The following is a 22438-nucleotide window of genomic DNA, read 5'->3' as shown; positions in this document are numbered from 1 at the left end:
GAAAGATTCCAGCCCATTTGCTATCTGTGATCTTCTCAACTGGTTGCATAATTCTCACAATTCAGCTAAAACTATCACTATTTGCTCTCCTAGAAGCCGAAGAGCTGACTAGCAATGAGGAAAGAACAGGAGTGGCACCTTAGAGACTAACAAATTTATATTTAGATATATATCTCCTCAATATATGTTCCATTCTATATGCATCCGGAGAAGTGGGCCTCTAAGGTGCCACAAGTACTCCTGTTCTTTTTGTGGATACAGACTAACATGGCTGCTACTCTGAAACCTAGCAATGAGAAGTAGCTTTTATCATGGAGTTTTGAAAGCTGTAAGTGACAGCTAATTAACAGGAAGAACTGCATGACTTCCACATGACCCAAACAACTCCTAGGAGGATATGTCTTTGTGGGAAGAAAAAAGGGAAGCTTTCCTACACTACATACATGTTCTTGACATGAATTAGTTCCCCTGAACAGTAAACCCTCAAATTCAAATAGTGACATTATTAAGATAAAGTATATCATCCTCACAGTTTGCATGCATTTAAGTGGGGTCTGCCTCAGATTTTATTACTGTCTGCAAAACAATATGTATAAAAGATTTAACTCACTCTTCTTTTTGACCTTTTCTTATTTTTGTAAAAAGTAAAATGGAATACATGTAGAATTAGTTGCATATTGAACACCATTGAAAATTCATTCCACTCACCTTACACTGGTTACATGTTGTTGAACAGACTGATGTTGAAAATGGTCAGGCCATTGATGATGAAGGCAGAATGATGGGGAGTGTTGAAGGCAGCAGGTGGTCTGATACATAGGTGTATGTTTTTGGCAGATAGATGTTGAATATTCAGTATGTGGCTGCAGGCAGCAGGAAGTCATAGGAGATGGTGCTGTGCTCCCAGCCAGTGAATGACATTCTTGCTGTTTATTATGGCTACTTAAAGGATGATGGTATGGGCAAGGGTGGCAGCATTGTGTCAACATCTGTTGAGTTCTTTGGTTGTCTAAAGGCAGAAAGGATGGTTTGATTGTACCATTAAGTTGCAGGCATCCATTTAGACTCACTTTTGCTCTTGGTGCTTCCTTGGAGGGGAGATGTTGGGCTGCAATGCCTCCATCAGTAGCTGAAAGGATGCTGGGACTGGTAGCACTGGGGAGGATGCTGCCATTACTCAGGACCACAAAATCATTATTGCCATTGTTCATAGCCATACTCTGACTGTTCGATGGATCTGCAGTATTTCTAGAGAAAATTAAATAAACCAAATTTAGCAGGCGGCATAATTTTTTCCAGTGTTCAAAAATTCAAAACAGTTTACATTGAAAACGGTAAGACCCTAGTCCTGAAACTAGATCTCCATATAGGCCCCAATCCATACAACTAGATCCAAGAGTAGGTGGACCCTTGCCTACATTAAACAGCATGGGCTTTCTGCAGGCATAAGGGTCCGCCAGTGGATCTAACTGTATTGTTGAGGCCTAAAGCACCAATTTAGCAAAGTACTTCAGTACATGCTTTTGTTTCTCCATGCAGAGTCCATCATTGCTGTACATTTCTTCAATGGAAAAATAAGCTTCTCTCCAAGAATCAAGGACAACCTCTTTGAAAAGGAGATCTTATATTTAAAAAAAAAAGACGGTTACTCACCGTTGTAACTGTTGTTCTTCGAGATGTGTTGCTCATATCCATTCCATTAGGTGTGCGCGCGCCGCGTGCACGATCGTCGGAAGATTTTTACCCTAGCAACACCGGCGGGTCGGCTGTGGAGCCCCCTAGAGTGGCGCCTTCATGGCGCTGAATATATACCCCAGCCGACCCAGCGCCCCCTCAGTTCCTTCTTGCCGGCTACTCCGACAGTGGGGACGGAGGGCGGGTTTGGAATGGATATGAGCAACACATCTCGAAGAACAACAGTTACAATGGTGAGTAACCGTCTTTTCTTCTTCGAGTGCTTGCTCATATCCATTCCATTAGGTGACTCCCAAGCCCAACTTAGGTGGTGGGGTCGGAGTGAGACATTGCTGTGTGCAAAACCGCTGATCCAAAGGCAGCATCGTCCCTGGACTGCTGCACTAGTGCATAGTGTTCTGTAAACGTGTGGACTGACGACCAAACCGCAGCTCTACAAATGTCCTGGATCGGAACTTGCGCCAGGAAAGCCGTCGAGGACGCTTGGGCCCTCGTGGAGTGAGCGGTGAGGTGCGGTGCTGAGACACCTGCCAGGTCATAGCAAGTCCGGATGCAAGACGTCATCCAGGAGGATAGGCGTTGTGAGGAGACCGGTGAGCCTTTCATTCGGTCGGCCACTGCAACGAAGAGTTGCGTCGTCTTTCTAAAGGGCCTTGTGCGGTCAATGTAGAAGGCCAGGGCCCTGCGTACGTCCAGGGAATGCAAACGTTGATCCTGGCGAGAAGCATGTGGTTTAGGGTGAAAGACCGGAAGAAATATATCCTGGTTGATATGAAATGGAGAAACCACCTTAGGGAGAAAGGCAGGATGTGGGCGGAGCTGCACTTTATCCTTATGGAAAACTGTGTAAGGGGGCTCGGATGTAAGCGCCCTGAGTTCAGAAACGCGCCTTGCTGAGGTGATGGCTACGAGGAAGGCTGTCTTCCAGGATAGGTACAGAAGTGAACAGGTGGCCAGTGGCTCGAATGGAGGACCTGTGAGCTTGGAGAGAACCAGGTTGAGGTCCCACGTCGGAACGGGCTGACGTTGTTGTGGGTACATCCGGTCTAAGCCCTTGAGGAATCTAACGACCATCGGGTTAGAGAATACCGAGGACGCGAGTTCCCCTGGATGGAAGGCCGATATAGCGGCCAGGTGAACTCTAATTGAAGATATCGCCAACCCCTGCTGTTTTAGGGAGAGGAGATATTCCAAAATAAGAGGAATAGGTGCGTGCAATGGGGACGTGGCTCGTTGTTCGCACCAACAGGAGAACCGCTTCCACTTGGCCAAGTATGTGGTCCGTGTTGAGGGCTTCCTACTGCTCAGCAGAATCTGTTGGACAGAGTGTGAACACTGTTGCTCTGCCTGGGTGAACCATGGAGCAGCCACGCCGTGAGGTGGAGTGATTGCAGGTCGGGGTGACGCAGCCGGCCGTGGTTCTGCGTGATGAGATCCGGATACAACGGAAGCGGGATCGGTGTCTGAACCGAGAGTTCCAACAGCGTGGTGTACCAATGTTGTCTCGGCCACGCTGGAGCGACCAGAATTACCTGTGCCTGGTCTCTGCGCAATTTGAGCAGTACCTTGTGGACCAGAGGAAACGGAGGGAAGGCATAAAACAGGTGGTCTTTCCAGGGAAGGAGAAACGCATCCGAGAGGGAGCCTGGGGCTCGACCTTGCAGGGAGCAGAACACGTGGCACTTCCTGTTGTCTCGAGATGCAAACAGGTCTATCTGGGGAAACCCCCACTTCTGGAAGACGGAATGTATGATGTCCGGACGGATAGACCACTCGTGCGTTTGAAAGGACCTGCTGAGTCGGTCCGCTAAAGTGTTCTGGACTCCAGGGAGGAACGATGCCGTGAGATGGATTGAGTGGGCGATGCAGAAGTCCCACAGGCGAATGGCCTCTTGGCATAGAATTGACGAATGTGCTCCTCCTTGCTTGTTGATGTAAAACATGGCCGTGGTGTTGTCGGTGAGAACTAACACACAGCGGCCCCGTAGGAGATTGAGAAATGCCTGGCACGCCAGGCGCACCGCCATCAGTTCCCGAACATTGATGTGTAGGGCTAGCTGAGGTGCAGTCCACAGGCCCTGGGTATGGTGCTCGTTGAGATGGGCGCCCCAACCCAGAGATGAAGCGTCTGTGACCAGGTGCAGAGAGGGTTGTGGGGCGTGAAACGGCATCCCCTCGCAAACTACACTGTGATCTAGCCACCATGTGAGGGAGGTCAGGACCGAGTTCGGGATTGTGACCACCATATTCAGGCTGTCCCAATGTGGGCGGTATATTGATGACACCCAGGTCTGGAGTGGGCGAAGCCGAAGTCTGGCATGCCTGGTTACGTACGTGCAGGAAGCCATGTGACCCAGGAGGGTAAGGCACGACCTCACCGTGGTAGTTGGGAAGGCCTTGAGTCCTTGGATGAGGCTCGTGATGGTGCAAAAGCGATTGTCTGGCAGGATGGCTTGTGCGCGTCTGGAGTCTAGAACCGCACCGATGAATTCTATTCTCTGGGTAGGTTCTAGAGTGGATTTGTCCTTGTTGAGTAGGATACCCAACTTGTTGAATGTGCGCACTATTATGTGGACGTGATCGCGAACTTGTTCCTTGGTGCGACCGCGTACCAGCCAGTCGTCTAGGTACGGGAACACCTGTATCCCTTGCCGACGAAGGTACGCTGCCACGACAGCCATACATTTCGTGAAGACCCGTGGGGCCGAAGATAGGCCGAAGGGAAGGACTGCAAATTGGTAGTGCACCCTGTTTACCACGAATCGGAGGAAGCGTCTGTGAGGCGGGTAAATAGCAATGTGAAAGTATGCGTCTTTCATGTCGAGGGCGGCAAACCAGTCTCCAGGATCGAGGGAAGGGATAATGGCCCCCAGAGAGACCATGCGGAACTTCAACTTTACTACGAATTTGTTGAGTCCGCGCAAGTCCAAGATGGGTCGCAGACCTCCTTTGGACTTGGGGATGAGGAAGTAACGGGAATAGAATCCCCTGCCCCTTAAATCCACCGGAACCTCCTCTATGGCCCCCCTGGCGAGGAGCGTAGAGACTTCCTGTATAAGAAGTTGCTCGTGAGAAGGGTCCCTGAAGAGGGACGGGGAAGGGGGGGAGGAGGGGGGAAATGAAGAAAACTGGATAGCGTATCCCCTCTCCACCGTGCGGAGGACCCAACGGTCCGAAGTTATAAGGGACCAAGCACAGTGGAAGTGGGAGAGGCGATCCCGAAAGGAGGGGGCTGGATCCTGGGGGATGACTGGGGCGCCGTCCTCGACCGCACCTTCAAAAGTTCTGCCTGGGGCCTGAAGGTGGTCTAGGTGGCCCCTGGTTCTGGCCAGGTTGAGGGCCGGTCCACCTTCTTCTACCACCTCGCCCTCGCCTCCGGGCCGAGTCCTGTCTCTGACGAGGCGGGGGGGGGTAGAAGCGCTGAGGCTGTGGCCTAAACGGCCTGCGCTGGGGGCCCACAACATGCATCCCCAGGGAGCGCATGATTGTTCTCGAGTCCTTGAGGCTCTGCAGGCGGGAGTCCGTCTTATCCGAGAACAATCCATGACCCTCAAAAGGCAGATCTTGTAGGGTTTGCTGCAGCTCCGGAGGCAAACCCGAAACCTGAAGCCAGGAGATCCTGCGCATAGCGATACCCGAAGCCAGGGTCCTCGCCGCTGAGTCTGCAATGTCCAAGGAGGCCTGCAAGGAGGTCCGAGCCACCTTCTTGCCCTCCTCTACCATGGCTCCAAACTCTTCCCTGGACTCTTGGGGAATCAACTCCTTAAACTTCCCCATAGAGTTCCAGGAGTTGAAATTGTAGCGGCTCAGTAGCGCCTGTTGGTTCGCCGCTCTAAGTTGTAGCCCTCCGGCTGAGTAAACCTTACGGCCAAACAGATCGAGCCGCTTAGCCTCTTTTGATTTAGGCGCTGCAGCCTGCTGGCCGTGGCGCTCTCGTGCATTCACTGATTCCACCACCAGTGAACACGGTTGGGGGTGGGTATACAAGTACCCATAGTCCTTAGAGGGGACAAAGTATTTTCTTTCCACCCCTCTCGCTGTGGGTGGAATGGAGGCAGGAGTTTGCCATATCGTATCCGCATTCGATTGTATCGTGCGGATCAGAGGTAACGCCACCCTCGATGGGGCATCTGCTCCAAGGATGTTCACGATCGGGTCGTGCACCTCCACTATCTCCTCCGCCTGCAGGTCCATATTACGGGCCATCCTACGCAGGAGATCCTGGTGAGCCCGAAGATCTATCGGAGGGGGACCCGTACATGAAGTGCCCGCCACTGCCTCGTCCGGAGAGGAGGAAGAGGATGCCTCCGGTGGTACCGGATCCAAGGGGGGGTCCTGATCCCCTTGCTCTTGGGCCGGGGATCACCTGCACTTGGGTCCCTGGTGTCGGGTGGCGTGGACACCGAAGCCTCCATGCCTCCTGGCGGAGGCCGAGAGATGGTGGATTCTGGGGCCCTTCTGACCGAGTGACCCGAGCGAGAGGTCGATGGTATTGGAGCCCCTTGCTCTTGGTGGTACGCCCACGGGGTCCAAAACGACCAGTGAGATGGTCCATGAGAGTGGTCCTCTGCCATCTCTTGCCAGTGGCCGAAATTTTGTTCCTCGGCGTGCCCTTGAGGGGGGTATGCCGATCTCGACAGGTCCTCCGAGGAACGAGACACCGATCTAGACGGCCATGGCGGTGCCGAGAGAGATGAAACCATCCCGGTGGGCTGCGGTGCCGCACGGTGCCGGTCCGGAGATGATCTATCTCTGCGCGGTGCCGGCGATCGGTGCCGGGACCGCGACCGGTGCCGATGACCTCGTCGGTGCCGGGAGTCGGATCTGGACCTCGACGAGGACCTGGAGTATGCCCGGTGCCGGGAGCGACCCCTCGACGTCGAGCGTCGACCGTAGCGGTGCCGAGAGCTACGTCTCGACGTTGATCGGTGCCGACGATCATATCGGTGCCGAGACGAAGAGCGGTGCCGCGAAGAAGATCTTGGCCGCGAGTACGACCGGTGCCGAGACGGTATTCGGTGCCGGGACTGCGAGCGGCGTGGGGACCTGCTTCGGGACCTGGATCGGTGCCGAGGTTCCAGCCCTTGTGATGGCGGGCGCATCAAGGCAGGTTTCCCCCTCGACTGGACCGTGCGAGTCAACGGTGCAGTCGGTGCCGGTGGTTGAGGCGGTGCCGGCTCCGTGAGAGCTATTAAGTCTCTCGCCGCCGCGAAGGTCTCTGGAGTCGACGGGAGGCACTGTATCACCGCCGGCCTGGGGGGAGACGCTATTTGCACCGGACTCAACGGCCTCGGCGCCGGAGTCGACGGTGCCGGAGGCACCTGTTTTCGTTGCTCCACCGGTGGACGCGGCTCTACCCCCGGCACTGGGAGAGCTGGCGTCTTCGGCACTGATGTCCCCGTCTTATGGGCTTTTTTATGCCCTGGGGATAAGGACCGGCGCCGAGGCACTTGCTGTGTCTGCGGTGCCGACGAGGTCCGGTGCCGGGGAGGCTTGTCTGACGCCACTCGCGTGGTCGTCGCAGCCGGTGCCGCCGGGGCACTGCGCACCGAGGTGCTAGGTGCCGGGGCCTTGCTCGTGGAAGGAGTGTCCGGGCTAAGAGCCGCCTCCATCAGAAGTTGCCTGAGCCGAAAGTCCCGCTCCTTCTTGGTTCTCGGACGGAAGGCCTTACAGATTTTACACTTGTCTGTCTGGTGTGACTCTCCCAGGCACTTCAGACAGGAGTCGTGCGGGTCGCTCGTGGGCATAGGTTTAGCGCAGGAGGCGCACAGCTTGAAGCCGGGAGCGTTGGGCATGAGCCCGGCCCCGCGGCCGGGGGAGAAAGGGGGGAGACGACCCCCTTAATCCCCTGGACTACTTAGAACAACTTTAAAACTACTTAACTAATTTACAACAAACTCTAGGACTATAACTATAACTACAACTATGATACAACAAGATAAGCTAGGGAAAGTGGAGAACAGCTAAGCAGCGCTCCACAGTTCCAACGACCGTCAGGGGCGGTAAGAAGGAACTGAGGGGGCGCCGGGTCGGCTGGGGTATATATTCAGCGCCATGAAGGCGCCACTCTAGGGGGCTCCACAGCCGACCCGCCGGTGTTGCTAGGGTAAAAATCTTCCGACGATCGTGCACGCGGCGCGCGCACACCTAATGGAATGGATATGAGCAAGCACTCGAAGAAGAACTGATTATTACATCAGTGGAAATGATTAAGTTGGGCAACAGAATAAATGAGACAAAAAGTTAAAGCCTGATAATAAGATTTCAATAAATACCACATAAGAGACGGGGTCTAAAGTTGATTTTATCCAACTTCCACTCTTGACTAAATAAGAAAACAACCGTCTTCAAAGTGGTATGTAGCAACCACAGGCACAAAGCCTCAGGCAATTCAGCAGGAAACAGCTCAAACCATCAGCCTCTTAGCTGGGAGCCACTAGGTTAAAGTTTTCTAAAGCAAAAGGTGAAGATTGAATCCTTTTTGCAAGTGGGCTCTTAGGGATGTCGTAGTCTCTACAGCCGGCTTCACGGAAGGCCACGGTCTGTGGATCTGTGCAGTCTTCTTACTGCCAGCCCCAACATGCCTTCCAAATATCTCTGCAGACGAGTGCACAGATAGTCCTTCAAGAGCTGGACTCTGGGCTCCCCAAATCCTGCCTCCCATTCAGGGAGCTACATTGTATACAGACAACAGGCAGAGAGCAGGATGAGCTCTCTCTAAAAAAAAGGGCATCAGCAGGAAGGGAATGGAAGTGAGCCATAGGCGGCTGTGTGTCTGTTTCAAAGGCCTTTTACTTGTTCAACCAAAACCCAAAGTTAAAAGTGACACCAGACCAAAATGTATAATTCAAACGAACACACACTGTTGGCTGCCTCTGGTTTACAGCCAGCTTGTGGTTGAGAAGCAGTGGTGCACCCTAGAGCTGCCTGGAAAAAGTTCACTTCGGTCAGTATAAAGTAGGGTTACCATACGTCCTCTTTTTCCCGGACATGTCCGGCTTTTCGGCAGTCAAACCCCCGTCCGGGGGGAATTGCCAAAAAGCCTAACATGTCCGGGAAAATGGCGGCTCTGTTTAAGAGCCGGGCTGCCTGAACGCTACCGGCTTCGGGCAGCCCTGTGCCTCCAGACCCTGCGCCGCCGGAGGAGCCCGGGAGGGGAAGTGCCCGGCTGGGGGCGCAGGATCTGGAGGCACGGGGGCTGCCCGAAGCCAGTAGCGCTTGGGCAGCCCGGCTCTTAAACAGAGCGGGGGCGGCTGGAGCCTCCAGCCCCCGGGGCTCTGTGTAACTGACCCAGTGTCAGTTACACAGAGCCAAAGAGGAGCAAAGCCTCCAGCCCCCTGGGCTGTGTGTAACTGACACAGTGTCAGTTACACAGAGCCGCAGCCGCTGGAGGCTCTGTTTAAGAACCGGGCTGCCCGAGAGCTACCGGCTTCGGGCAGCCCCCTTGCCTCCGGACCCTGCGCCCCCAGCCGGGCACTTCCCCTCCCGGGCTCCGGCGGCGCAGGGTCCGGAGGCACGGGGGCTGCCCGAAGCCGGTAGCGCTGGGGCAGCCCGGCTCTTAGAGCCTAAGAGGAGCAGAGCCTCCAGCTGCGGGGGCTCTGCTCCTCTTCGGCTCTGTGTAACTTATACAGTGTAAGTTACGCAGAGCCGCCGGAGCCCCGGATGGGAAGTGCCCGGCTGGGGGCGCAGGGTCCAGAGGCATAGGGGCTGCCCAAAGCCCGAGCGCTACCGGCTTCACGGTTTGCTGAGCAGCCTCCAGACCCTGCGCCCCCGGCTGGGCGCTTCCCCTCCCAGGCTCCAGCTGCGCTGGGGAAGCGCCGGCTGGGGGCGCAGGGTCTGGGGGCTGCCCGGCAAACCGTGAAGCTGGTAGCACTGGGGCAGCCCTTTCCCCCTGGCTGGGAGTGGGAGGGAGGAGGGGGCAGAGTTAGGGTGGGGGAAGGGGCGGAGTTGGGGCGGGGCTAGGGGGTGGGGAAATGGGCGGGGCCATGGCCCGTGGAGGGTCCTCTTTTTTTATTTATGAGATATGGTAACCCTATATAAAGACTAACTGAAAAAGTACTATTTATAAAAACAGACTTCAATGTAAACTAAAAGTAACCATCAAAAGCGTCCACTGCAGTTTGCTGACACCTTTTTAACAGTTAGTGAGAGAGACAGGGCTGCACGGCAGCCAGCATTTAGCAGTAATCAACGTGGTGGTTACAGTTTCTGCCCTCCCCTCACATCAACCACTAGCCATTGAAAACCAAGCTTATAAATATTTTGAAGAGATTCTTTTTAAAGGTTATTTAAAGAAATCAAAACATTTAGTTTGCCACCTAGAAGTCTCTGTAGATATTTGAGATAATGCATAATAGCAGCACAAACCATACGGTTAGACTAGGAATATCTAGCACAATCAACATGCTTTCCAAAACTTCAGTTTTAAAAAATTAAAGTATGACAAAATCCCAGGCGTAAGTTATTTTCCACTGAGCCAATTGAGGAACTCACCCTTCTTAGTAGCAGCAATCCTGAAGACAATTAGAATGTGCACTGTGGTGGAAGCATTAGCTTAAACAGTGAAGAAAGGTATTAAAGACAAAGTTTTTCTTACAGATGATTTTGTTCTGTACACACACCGTAAATAGGTCATAGTTACGTACACTGGAGCGGCGATTGAGAGGGGGTGGCTGAAAGCCAATGAGAGTCTAAGGTGCCAGCAACAGCTAATCTGCCTCTCTTTTTAACTATAATTTTGTTTTAAGATTTGAAAGAAGGCATGAGAAGATTATTTGGATAATTTTAAAAAACAAAACAAAAAGGTCTTCAAATACCACACCTAGCCAGGATAGGAATTTGTTTCACAAGTTACCTTTGTAGATTATTGTGTGTGTGTGTGTAAGTGTGTAAGAAGGGTGAGAATAAAATACTGTTAAAAATAATTCCCTCATACTTTTAAAAATAAGATAAATCAGGTCATTAAAACCATGTTAGCATTGATTAAATGCAACATTAAAATTTAGGATTAATAGTCTGACAGGTGTTAAGTGCGAGTAGTAACTTACTGGTCTGAGGCCATGTCTCCACTACCACTCATGTCGGTTTAATTATGTCGACAGGCATGGGAGGCCGGTGAAATGGCCGTTGGGGGAGGCTAGCCCCCAGCCCCTCTCCTTCTGCTCGAGGCCCTGTCCCTCTCCTTCCTCTTCTACCCTGTTCCCCCGCAGGAGCCCAGAGCACCCAACAGCAGCCCCCAGTCTCAGCCCTGGATGGCGTGGCCACAGCACCCCCAGCGCCGGGTGGCGCGGTCCAAGCCTCTCTGAGTCCCAGCAGCAGGCAGACCAGCCCACCCCAGCCCCAGCCAGCCTGGGCCACAGAAGAGCACTGGGATCTGCAGGAGGGCGTTTGGGGGTGGAGCGTGGGCGGGGTTATGCCAGGCTGTTTGGGGAGGCACAGCCTCCCCGAGCCTATGATACCCCCTGCCCATGTTGATGGGAGAGCTGTTTCCCGCTGGCACAGAGTGACTTACAGATCTTACAGCGGTGCAGCTGCATGATACAGCTGTGCCGCTCTAAGGTCTCTAGTGTAGACATAGCCTTAGACTTTGCAGGAAGACATAACACACAGCTAAAGAATGAAAGAGAAGCAAGAAAGTTTAACTCGTTTTCTTCTCCTATACCGCCACTGAGCATTTAGAGTGCTAAGAATGTTCAGCCAGCTGAGCTATTCAATTGGTTGAACAACTAATATCAAGCAGAAAGTGCCTTTGCACAATGGAATGCTGCCCATGGCAACCCCTGGTGCTGTGTCTCAGCTGTTATCCTTCCCAATCCTCAACTTCTAAAACTAAAGGAAAATGTAACCTCTGATAATGCATCAATGCTATTTGTTATAGATCATATGCAGAGCCAGATTCTTTGTGAAGTTAACTCTAAATAGTAACTAGTCAGAATATGACAACCAACACATTTGCTAAACAGGAGTATTTTCTCAAAGGTCCAATTCCTCAAATTCTTTCTGAATATTCCCTCCCCTGCTCCGAACAAGGCAAGCCTTTTAAAAAACTTTTCACCAAGCACAGAAGAGTAAATTCAAGTGGCTGCTAAAGCTTGTCTCAGTGTGAAAAGACATTAGTTATATGAAACACTGCTGTGTTTAAACAGCCTGGTTTTCTCCCGAGCTGCATGGTAGCTTCAAAAAGAGGCTGCTAAAGGGGACATAGCTCAACATCCAGAAAAAGAAAGCTCTTATTGAGTTGTCTGGCCGCATTTTAGGAATTTTTGTCTGCTTATATTTGCTCATTCATGGATAGGATTGATATGCTGCAGGATGACATTAATAATTAGTTCTGAACAGGAAATTACAGTGCATCAGTATCATGGCATGAGGAAATTGTACCTTTGATTGGCTTACAGGAGTTCTAAAGTATTTACTAGTGCTATCAATAATACAACAAGGTGTGCAAGAATACCAGATGCCCATACACTTCAGCAGGATGAGAGCGGTTGGTTTTTGGTCTTAAAGTGCAACACATTTGTAGCATACACCAATGAATGTAACAACACTTCTTGGAGAACTGTGATTTTGTGTGGTACGTTTTGTAGCAGTTAAGTACCACAACATCTATAATCATACTGGATAACCAGTTCATGTAGAATCTTTGTCAGCATCATGGTCATTTTAAATCAAGTCTGAAAAGATGAAGAAATAAGTCTTTATGTGATGTCACTAATAACTATTCCAGATGAATGGCTATGAAAATACATTCAAAGTGGTTTGGAAGTTGGTCTCTATAGGAAATATGACATAATGGCTGCTCTATATTATTGAGGAAGTATCACATTGTTTAAAAGCATGTAAATCCCATGGATTCAGTACAGAACTGGAATTCAAGAGACCTAAGATAATTTCTTCTACTGATTCACTGTGCACCCTTGGGCAAGCCATTTGAGCTTTGTGACTCAGTTTCCCTATTTGTAGAAAAATTGGGATGATGTTTACTTGATTGTAAAGCAATTTGAAATATACAGATAAAAGCACCATGCAAGTGCTTAAATATTTACTAAAATTATAGTATTTTAATAAATCATATTTCAAAATGTTTTAAGAAGAAACTGTTAAATGTACATACACGACGCTTACTGGTCAATGGAGTGGCTACTGTATATACAGTAGTCCATACATGGTCTTGGAAATTAGGTCCTCTTATTAGTGTTAAGGGAACACCAGCTTTGGTTTTCACATTTATTCACTACTTCTACTACTGAGCAATGCCCTGGGAATCTTCAGCCTCCACTAAAAACACGCAAAGGGGCATCAGTTTAACATCTTCTGTGAAGACCAGATGAAATGGTATTCTAAATAGATGCTGTCTCTGCTTGAATGTTAGAAATCTCTTCATGTGGAAATTCAGAGACAATCTTCAGAAAGAGTTGTTTAGAAGCTGTTTGATTTGGGTCAGATCACATCACATTATAGACTGCCATCTTCCACAAGGTGGTATATAAGATTTGATGCAGCTCAGTATTTGTTCAAGCACCTCTCTTGGTGACCAGACTACTTGTGAACTATTTCAAGAGATGAGGATTCTGACAGATGAAGCTGATGTATTCTTTCCTTTAAGGCACCAGAAACTTTAGTTTTGTCAGTTTTCATGGAGTCTTCCAGCAATGCAGTTAAGCACCTGTTTATCTTGAAGCATATTAGTCTCATTCAAGTAAATGGGACTGACTACCTCACAAGCCCAAGTGCTTTGCTGGATCAAAACTGGAGAGAGGTCAATGTAATATAAGGGTCACAAAGCAAAATAAGAGTTGGGTTTGTTTCTATTCATTAGGTTTGATGATATATCTTGTGCTTTTATATAAACTAAAAAGTACTTGTCAAGAGAGTACCAACAAGAAGTTTGAATTTTGTTTCAATTAGCTTATTATACCGAGTCTAATTGAAAACTTCACTGAACTATTCTGTTCTTTATTCAAAATTCATTAGGTTTTTAAAAGGTACAGGAAGTTACATAGCAAGTAGAAGGTAAGAATAACGTATTACAGTATCCTAATTCCATTGAGTCAGACTCTAGTGCATACACAGATTGATATTAAAAGGCAATGAGTCAAATTCTTTTCAAGATTTTGGTATCATACGGGCTTAAAAAGTGAAAAATTGAGAATTATGATTAAGACTAAAAATAAGATTCAGTAAAATCTTTCAGAATATTCAACAGTTAATGACTCATTTCATTGCTGCATATCACCAGAATTTAGTTTTATTCAGATTTACAAATGAAAGTTTTGAAGTGATGGATGGAAACTCTAGACAGATATTGAGGCTATGGCTACTGCAGGTCACATATACCCAGCTCTAGTTACTCTTAAAGACTGCTTGTAACTTGAGTCTTATCTGAATATTTAATACAGCACACACATAAATCCATCCACTTGTCTGGCTGGCTGAATGGCCAGCGTTTTGAAGGTTAATGTCCATCTAGAAACGACGCCAGTTGGATTACCACCAAAAGGAAGCTAGAATTGCCTTTAACTATTGTATACTTGACAATGGAAATTGCTGAGAGAAGGTACTTCAGTGATGCAATCAAGGCCAATTGTTTGGAGCATTGTCATATCTGGAAGCTACTACACAATATAAAGGCAATGTTATAGAACGACAGTTTTATGAGTGATCCCTCTATGATTTGGAGAGTTAACACTGAACACTGCTTTACCCAGCAGACCTCTCTGCTGTCTAGGTTGCAAAGCCTTCAGGAAGTACCGAATACCTAAAGATGTTAAAACGTAGGATTTGGTGTTCCTTAACTTCCATGCTCTTTTAAAGCTTGGATTAAGTTCACCTGTTACTTTGGCTGCAATTGAAAGAATTTTCATTGCTTTAAAGTTTGTTAAAAAAACGCATAGGCTTAAAAAAAACATTAGTTAAAGAAATACCATCTGGACTAATAATGCTTGCAGCTGAGAATGACAGAAGTGAAAATTCAAATGTGAATGATGTAGTGGAAATTTGGTAGAAGCAGCTATATAGCACAGATAATTTATGGATCTTTAAAAGAAGTTAAGAACATAAGAACAGCCATATTGGGCCAGACCAATGGTCCATCTAGCCCAGTATCCTTTCTTCTGACAGTGGCTGGGGCCAGATTCTTCAGAGGGAATGAATAGAACAGGACAAGTATCAAGTGACCCATCCCCTATCACCTAGTCCCAGCTTCTGGCAGTCAGGATTTTAGGGACATCCAGAGCATGGGGTCACATCCCTATCTTGGCTAATAGCCATTGATGGACCTATCCTCCATGAATTTATTTAATTCTTTTTTGAACTAAACCCAGTCATACTTTTGGCCTTCATAACACTCCCTGGCAACAAGTTTCAAGGGTTGACTGCGTGAAGGAGTACCTTCCTTATGTTTGTTTTAAACCTACTGCCTATTAATTTCATTGGGTGACCTCTGGTTCTTCTGTTATGGGAAGGGGTAACTTCCTTATTCACTTATAGACTTCTATCAGATTCCCCTTTAGTCTCCTCTTTTCTAAAATGAGCAATCCCAGTCTTTTTAATCTCTCCTCATAGGGAAACTGTTCCATATCCCTAATAATTTTTGTTGCCCTTCTCTGTACCTGTTCCAATTCCAGTATATATTTTTTGAGATGGGGCAACCAGAACTGCATGCGGTATTCAAGGTGTGGGCGTACCATGGATTTATATAGTGGCATTATGATATTTTCCATCGTTTTATCTATCCCTTTCCTAATGGTTCCTAACATTCTGTTAGCTTTTTTGACTGCTGCGGCACATTGAGCAGATGTTTTCAGAGAACTATCCACAATGACGCCAAGAACTCTTTCTTGAGTGGTAACAGCTAATTTAGAACCCATCATTTTGGATGTATAGTTGGGATTATGTTTTCCAACGTTCATTACTTTGCACTTATCAACATTGAATTTCATCTACCATTTTGTTGCCCAGTCACCCAGTTTTGAGAGATCCCTTTACAACTCTTCTCAGGCAGCTTTGGACTTCATTGTCTTGAGTGATTTTGTATCGTCTGCAAACTTTGCTACCTTTGTTACATCTTTTCCCAGATGATTTATGAATATATTGAACAGCACTAGTCCCAGGACAGATTCTTGGGGGACCCTGCTATTTACCTGGTACTGAAGTTAGGCTTACTGACCTGTAATTGCCAAGATTGCCTCTGGAGCCTTTTTAAAAAATTGGCGCTACGTTAGCTATCCTCCAGTCATGTGGTACAGAGACTGATTTACGTGATAGTTAGGAAACAGCTAATTAGTTTATTTAACCATTTAAGAAAATGTACATCTCAAATCTGTGTCTTGCACCAAAATATAACCCCCAAACTGGTTTATAATAGTTTGCTCCTTTTAAATTTAGGACAGGATACAGCTCAGACTGCATTTTAAATTATCTAAAACATTCCAGATCAGGAGCTGCAGACAGCCTATTAAAACTGTTTGTATTTTTTTGTTTTTTTTAAGAGAACATGATAGTCCTGATAATAAGCATGATCCTTGATGAAAATATCTCCCCATGCCAAAAGTTTGTTTGAAACAATTTAATCCTAAGTGTTGCAAGAAGTGACACATTCTTAAACTGAACAATATTTAACAATCTTAGCTTAGACTCCTTCCAGAAGAAACAGTATAATGGATTCAAGTCCCATAACACTACAGATTTTTTAGTACACAAGTGTGTACCTTGTTCTCAGTTCTATAAACTCAGATAAATCCTTCCAAGACTCCATTTACTATACCATTAATTCAATGCACAACCATTCTGATGAGGTCTTTCTCCCCTTTCACTTCACCAAAATTATTTTTGCCATTGTTTTCCCCCCCAAAGTTCACAAAAGTAACAGGTGGCGCCTAGTCTTTGATACTGGCTTTCATGGGAGAGCCTAATTCTCTATCAAGACAGTATTTGTTCAGAAGTCAAGAAACTTTTAAATGCTTTATGATTGTTGATCTCTGTTTTTGGCTCTCAGATGGACATTCTTAAAATTCTCTAGCATCTAATTTTTGTGTGTTCACAATATGTGGGAGTTGGTTTCTCTCAATTTCCTGATTCTTGCTTTTTATTTTGGTTGTAAACCGCTAGTTCGTCCTTGAAAAGCTTTCATTATTTAGTTAAGGAAAACTACCAGAAGATAACAAAAAGCAAAGGTCTGTCCTCTCAACATATAGAACACTTTTCATTTACTTAGTTTATGTCTACTTTAAAATTTATCATCTGTGTAAGAAAAGACATCTTTTCAGTTTTTATTCAGTAGCAATTGTTTATAAGAAATTCTCAGCAACTTTTAAAACACTAACTTTTAAACATGTTACAGTCTTTTTAACATGTTGAGTATACCAGTGTTAAATATTTATGAATGCTAACACTACAGTTTGATGGTACTGAACTTATATATTTCCTATTTGTCTGGGATTTTTGCATTTTTTTCCACTGTACAGGAACGAGGTGGACCATAATCATAATAGTCTCACTTTTGAATATATTCATGCCCTTCTTCGCTGATAAATAGCTTTTCAGTAATCTAAATATCTGTGACATGAAGTAATGATTAGGGTACAATCATAATAAAGCATGTAGTTGTTGCTACCTACCCAAGCCATACGGAAGAAGAGGAAAGCATCAAATTTACAGAATAAAAAATTATTCTCCTTCTCTTGCCACATTCAGTATCTATATTAAGCTGTTTTTCCTCCATCCCCTTCAACAGCTTGATATGCTAACAAGCTGGCCTGTCTTAAACCTGGGACACTATGATTTCATTTCCTGCTTTGCAGGCTGGGTCAGGAATTGCAATTCATGTGACAGGGAGTTTCCAGATGTCACCAAGCCAGGATTGTAGATCATGCTGCAAATGGGCACCTAGTGAATTGATTTCACTCAGCTGGCACACGAAGTAACCCATCAACAGCTAGGATGTGAAGGAGTGGGGACTGGGGAAAAGAGCCAAGGGTGGGGAAGACAATAATTTTAAGACCTTCATAAATATCTTATTAACCAGAAGTTAACTTGTTTAGCATAAGCTATGAAAAACAGATTATTATGGGAACCGTCTGTGGTGCTTTGACAAGCTCTTTTTTCTGAAGTATATATATATATATATATATATATACACACACACACACACACATTTATATACATAAAAAATTATCAAATTATCTTTATATATATATATATATATGCGCTCATACAAAAACTACCTGAAGAGGATTTACCAGTTTATTGCAGTTTATTTTTAATACCATCACATTTGTGGTTTAACAAAAAACTAAATGCACAGAGAAGAAAACAAGGAATTATAATAGGTCACTGCAAGAATTACTGTTTTGAAAAAAGACATATAGCTAGAGACAAGCGTGATCACTACAAAATGTTTTATTTATATCTATTTATCTCAGTGTATTAGTAGAAATAGCTCAGCAAAATTTAAGAGCATGGAAAGCAGTAAAAATTCATTGCCTGCAACAGAAGTACTGTCCTTACACTTAATCTTATTTATAGTTTAGTGACTTTCTATTACCATATAAAGGGTACTTAAGTTTTCATAATCACTAATACTCTTATTACCCAAAATAACTCTACTCCATGTACACTCAAAAATCAGAATCTCTCTCTTTTTTGGGTGTGTAAAAGGAGTTACTTGTAGTAAAAGATTCACAGGGATTTAGTAAATTGTATAATGGGGTTACCATATAAATATACCTGCAGAATGTCACCAAAAAGAACCCCCCTGCTATGGTACAATTACTGCTATAACAAGCCACCACAATGCCAATTTGAAAGGTATGTTATGTAACAGATTAAAACCTGTATATTTTACAGATTCATTACACAGCAGTGTGTTGCACTAAAACTCTCTGTACCTAAAAAAATTCTGTTTATCTCTTGATTATACCATGCCCACTGATTTGTAATTATGATATAAACTGGTAAATGTTATGCTGAAATTTTTTGTAGACATCCAAATTTCAAAATAAAATTATATTTGGAGATCCTTAAAAAATGCATTACTAATTATTTTCTCTTAAAATGAGAAAAATACTGTGTATTAAATATGCAACCAAAGTGATAAATATGCATGTCAATGCACATCAAGCAGAGATATTATAGCCACTATATCAGTTTACTTGCCAATAAAAATAAAATGCATGATCCATAAGTACTTGCAGATACTTTACCAAAGTCACTGTATGTGCAAAAACAGATTTAAAACAAAAAACAAAACAAAAAAACCCCCATCTCACTTCAGCAATATTTTTCTTATTAAGCTAGACATCCTAATAATAATTTTTTGCAATACACTTCTCAATGTACTTCATCCCTGCATTAAATTAAAAAACAGCAATTTAATCTCACATTAGTTAATTTAGACTCTGAAAAACAAGTGAGAAACTACATATAATAATGCTATAACAAAAGATCAAAACTACCTACTACAGTAACAATGGATATTTGTATTAGCACTGTTCTGTTCCAGGCGCTCAAATGTTTCTGAACAGCTGTAACCTTTTACAAGAAAGGAGTCTACTTATTACAGTCAGGGTAACATTTTAGTGCAAATAAACCGAACATACATCAAAGTCTTAAATCTACATTTGTAATAATTTCTGAAATATCAAATAGTTGAATCTCTAGCCTAAAATTTACTACAGAAAAAATGGTTGGATTTTAAATACATTTCCATGTAAAATACTTTCCATGCTTCCTAAACACAAATAAAACAGATTAGCAGTTATAGAAATAAATGCTACCTTGAAATTGATTAACAGTATCTCCAAGGTATGACAATTGTCTTTTATGAAATCGTCTTGAAGCAGAGTGTGATTTGTGAACTGCTCAAACAGCAGCAACACAACAGAAACAAACAAGCTGGTTGGAGCTGCCCTACAATACTGCAGAGACAAGCCTGAATGACAAGCATACGCAGATTGCCTTGAATTGGGCATGTTAGGGGCTGGAACTTTCAGTGTTTGCTTTCCTATAGACAGCTGAGTTTCTCTCCTACTTAACCCTTGGGGGCAAGATCTTAATGGTTACAGCTGGTATGGTGAGGGCTTGATCTCAACACAAGGTCAGGAAGCCAGGATATGAAGGTGACATGTAATTTCTAGCTTTTTCCTGCTTCTACGGGAGTATTCCACCAAATGCTGCTATTAGTTATAACTTTCTTTGATCTTTTTGATTTAGGTTAGTAGATTAAAGCCTGTTGGATGGTGTTGTTTGATGCTTAGACTTATTTTAAGTTTTAGAGATTAGCTTTCTAGCACATCGGTTTTATCACTTACGTTTATATGACCAGTTATTAAATCTGTGTATATTTCTATGTATTTTGCAGACCAAACTCTCTCTTACCTTTACATTCTAAGGGGGAAATATAAATGGATGCAAGTTGCTCCAAAAAAAGGTATTTATTTATTTATTTTTGACAGGAGAATAATTTATGGAAAACAGGATACCAAAGATAGAACTCGTTACAATATGGCTCCTTTCAAATTCACTCTGTTCCTTTCTTATCTCCTGTATCACAACTCTCAAAAAGCCCAACAAATCTGACAAACCGTGCAGAACAAGTGTGTTGTTCACAGATGACATAGGAAACTACTGTACCTCACCTTTCCTAAACAAGTAAAATCTAAAAACTCAAACATCTTAAAAATCAAAAAGTAAAATTCTCGCAGAAAAACTGTAGTCAACTAATAATTGAAAAATGTTGTCTCTAAAGTGAAAGCAATCGTGGGTGGGGCAGATAGAGATTCTCATGCATATAAGCCATATCAGTGCTTTGCCTTGTACTGCTTTTTAAATTTGTGAAACTTTTTTTTGTTACAGGACTATAAAAAACAAGGATGATCAACCAGCTAAGTTATCAGACTTGGTACTACTATCGTTTTCAAAACTCCATAGGTCTTATTCATAACTATTTTAGCAAAACAGCAGCCAGAAGAGCTTTTGAAACCCCCGCGATGTAGGCTTGGCTCCCCATTAGGCTACAACGTAGCCAGCTAACAAGACTTCATCATCATTAGACCCAGTCTACACCTAAAAATTCGGTCAAACTAGCTACAATGCTCAGGGCTGTGAAAAATTTCACACCCTGCGTCATGTAGTTTGGTTGACCTAACCCCAACTATTGAAGCATCTAGGTCGACGTAAGAATTCTTTCGTCAACCTAGCTACCCCCTCCCTGAAACGTGGGTTACCCATACATCAACAGAAAAACACGCTTTGCCACTGTAGCGTAGACATACCCTCATCATGCCTGCTTCCATTCCATCTTTGATACTTAGGCAAAGACTTCCCCATCCAGCAGGCTGAACTGCCATCAGCCCTTAAAATTCCTTAACACGTTTCTTCCTCAAAGTCTTTCAACAACAAATAAATAGGCACATTCTAACGATAGGTTATCAGACCACTTTGAGATCAGAACTTCTGATCATCTTTGTCACCTAGCGTACAGTGTCTGAATTATGATCTGTCCAATGCAGACAAATCTCTTTTGGAGCATGAGCTGTGTCTTCTGTAATTTGGACCATGCTTTGAATGATGACAGTGCTCAATAACTTTGTTTATTTTTACTGTTTTGTTTATTTCTTCAAACTTCTTTAAAGCACCTTTCCCAACAGTTCTAGGCACTTTTATCAATTTTTAAAATATAAGAGAAGGCATACTATTTGCTAATGTAAAATAGTAAAGACAAATTGATATCTTCCCTCATCTATTATGAATGAATGAGCTGTTGTCTCAGCACTACCAGCGAAAGCAGCACTGCAGTGCCAATTTTTCATTTTAGGAACACAAACAGAAAATTATTTTATTCAGTAGTGTTTCTTTTGGGGGAACCCCCCAAAACACTTAAAATATTGCCAGAGTACAAAGACTGCACATATAGATTGAAACACTTGTTAGAAGCTACAGCATACCTGATAACCATACAAAATTATCTTTTTAAAAAAGATGACATAAAAATCACACATCCATTCCTGACGTATGACATTTCAAAATGTACACCCTTAAAATGTTTACGCCAAGGTGGATCTGAGTACTACTAACTCTGACTTGGAAGGGTCTTTTTTCCACTGAATCAATCTAGATTGCTTACGGGGCATGCCCAATACACAAATCTCTGCTTGTGTCCTGGAGCTTCCACACCTTCTTAAGAAAAGCATGGAGTGTGCTGGGCTCCTATCTCACAGGGACTGAAGAGGTGTGAAGATAGCATGCTCTTTCAGTGAGAGTAATCACCTTCACCCAAGAACTTGAGACACTGGATATGTTGGTCCAAAAATGAACTATCTGGGGGGCAAAATCCATTTTCTACCAAATGCTAGAAAACGTACATGCCGTCCAAAATCCCCAAACTCATATTAATAACTAATAAAAATCTAAGTTAATTAAATTAACTTTCTAAAAAACAAGAGAGACCAGTTTCTTAGACACATTCCCCTCAGCATCCACCTGGCTATAGGAGTGCTGGTTTCCATGTTACACCCTTCAGGGCCAGATTGTGGCAGTAAAGAAGTGAACACTGGTTTAGCAAAGGAATTTCTTATCCATAAACATAAACTCTTCAAAAACCAAAACACAAACAAAATACCCCACACAGCACAAGAGAGTTACAGATCTTAGGAAAACAACTAACTCCTGAAAGCAACACCTCCCCCTTACTATGACCTCCCCAACCGTATAAATCCTTGGTTTAGTCTAAGTCCTTAGACCAGGC

The 22438-nt window shown here is 44.8% G+C and overlaps 1 protein-coding gene across 1 annotated transcript; it reads right to left on the bottom strand.

Annotated features, from left to right (window-relative positions):
• Nucleotides 1-241: 241 nt before the first annotated feature.
• Nucleotides 242-17642, bottom strand: LOC135979380 (protein dispatched homolog 1-like). The gene is made up of 2 exons (XM_065579765.1): nt 17313-17642; nt 242-1248 (listed from the first exon to the last, which is right to left on the bottom strand). Exons 1-2 carry the CDS (start codon nt 17414-17416, stop codon nt 705-707), a joined length of 648 nt encoding a protein of 215 aa, XP_065435837.1. The 5' UTR covers nt 17417-17642; the 3' UTR covers nt 242-704.
• Nucleotides 17643-22438: the final 4796 nt, after the last annotated feature.

The sequence above is a fragment of the Chrysemys picta genome, unplaced genomic scaffold (genome assembly GCF_011386835.1).
Source record: "Chrysemys picta bellii isolate R12L10 unplaced genomic scaffold, ASM1138683v2 scaf794, whole genome shotgun sequence".
NCBI lineage: Eukaryota > Metazoa > Chordata > Testudines > Emydidae > Chrysemys > Chrysemys picta.
The sequence above is the reverse complement of the archived record's forward strand: the minus strand, read 5'-3'. Positions and strand labels throughout refer to the sequence as shown.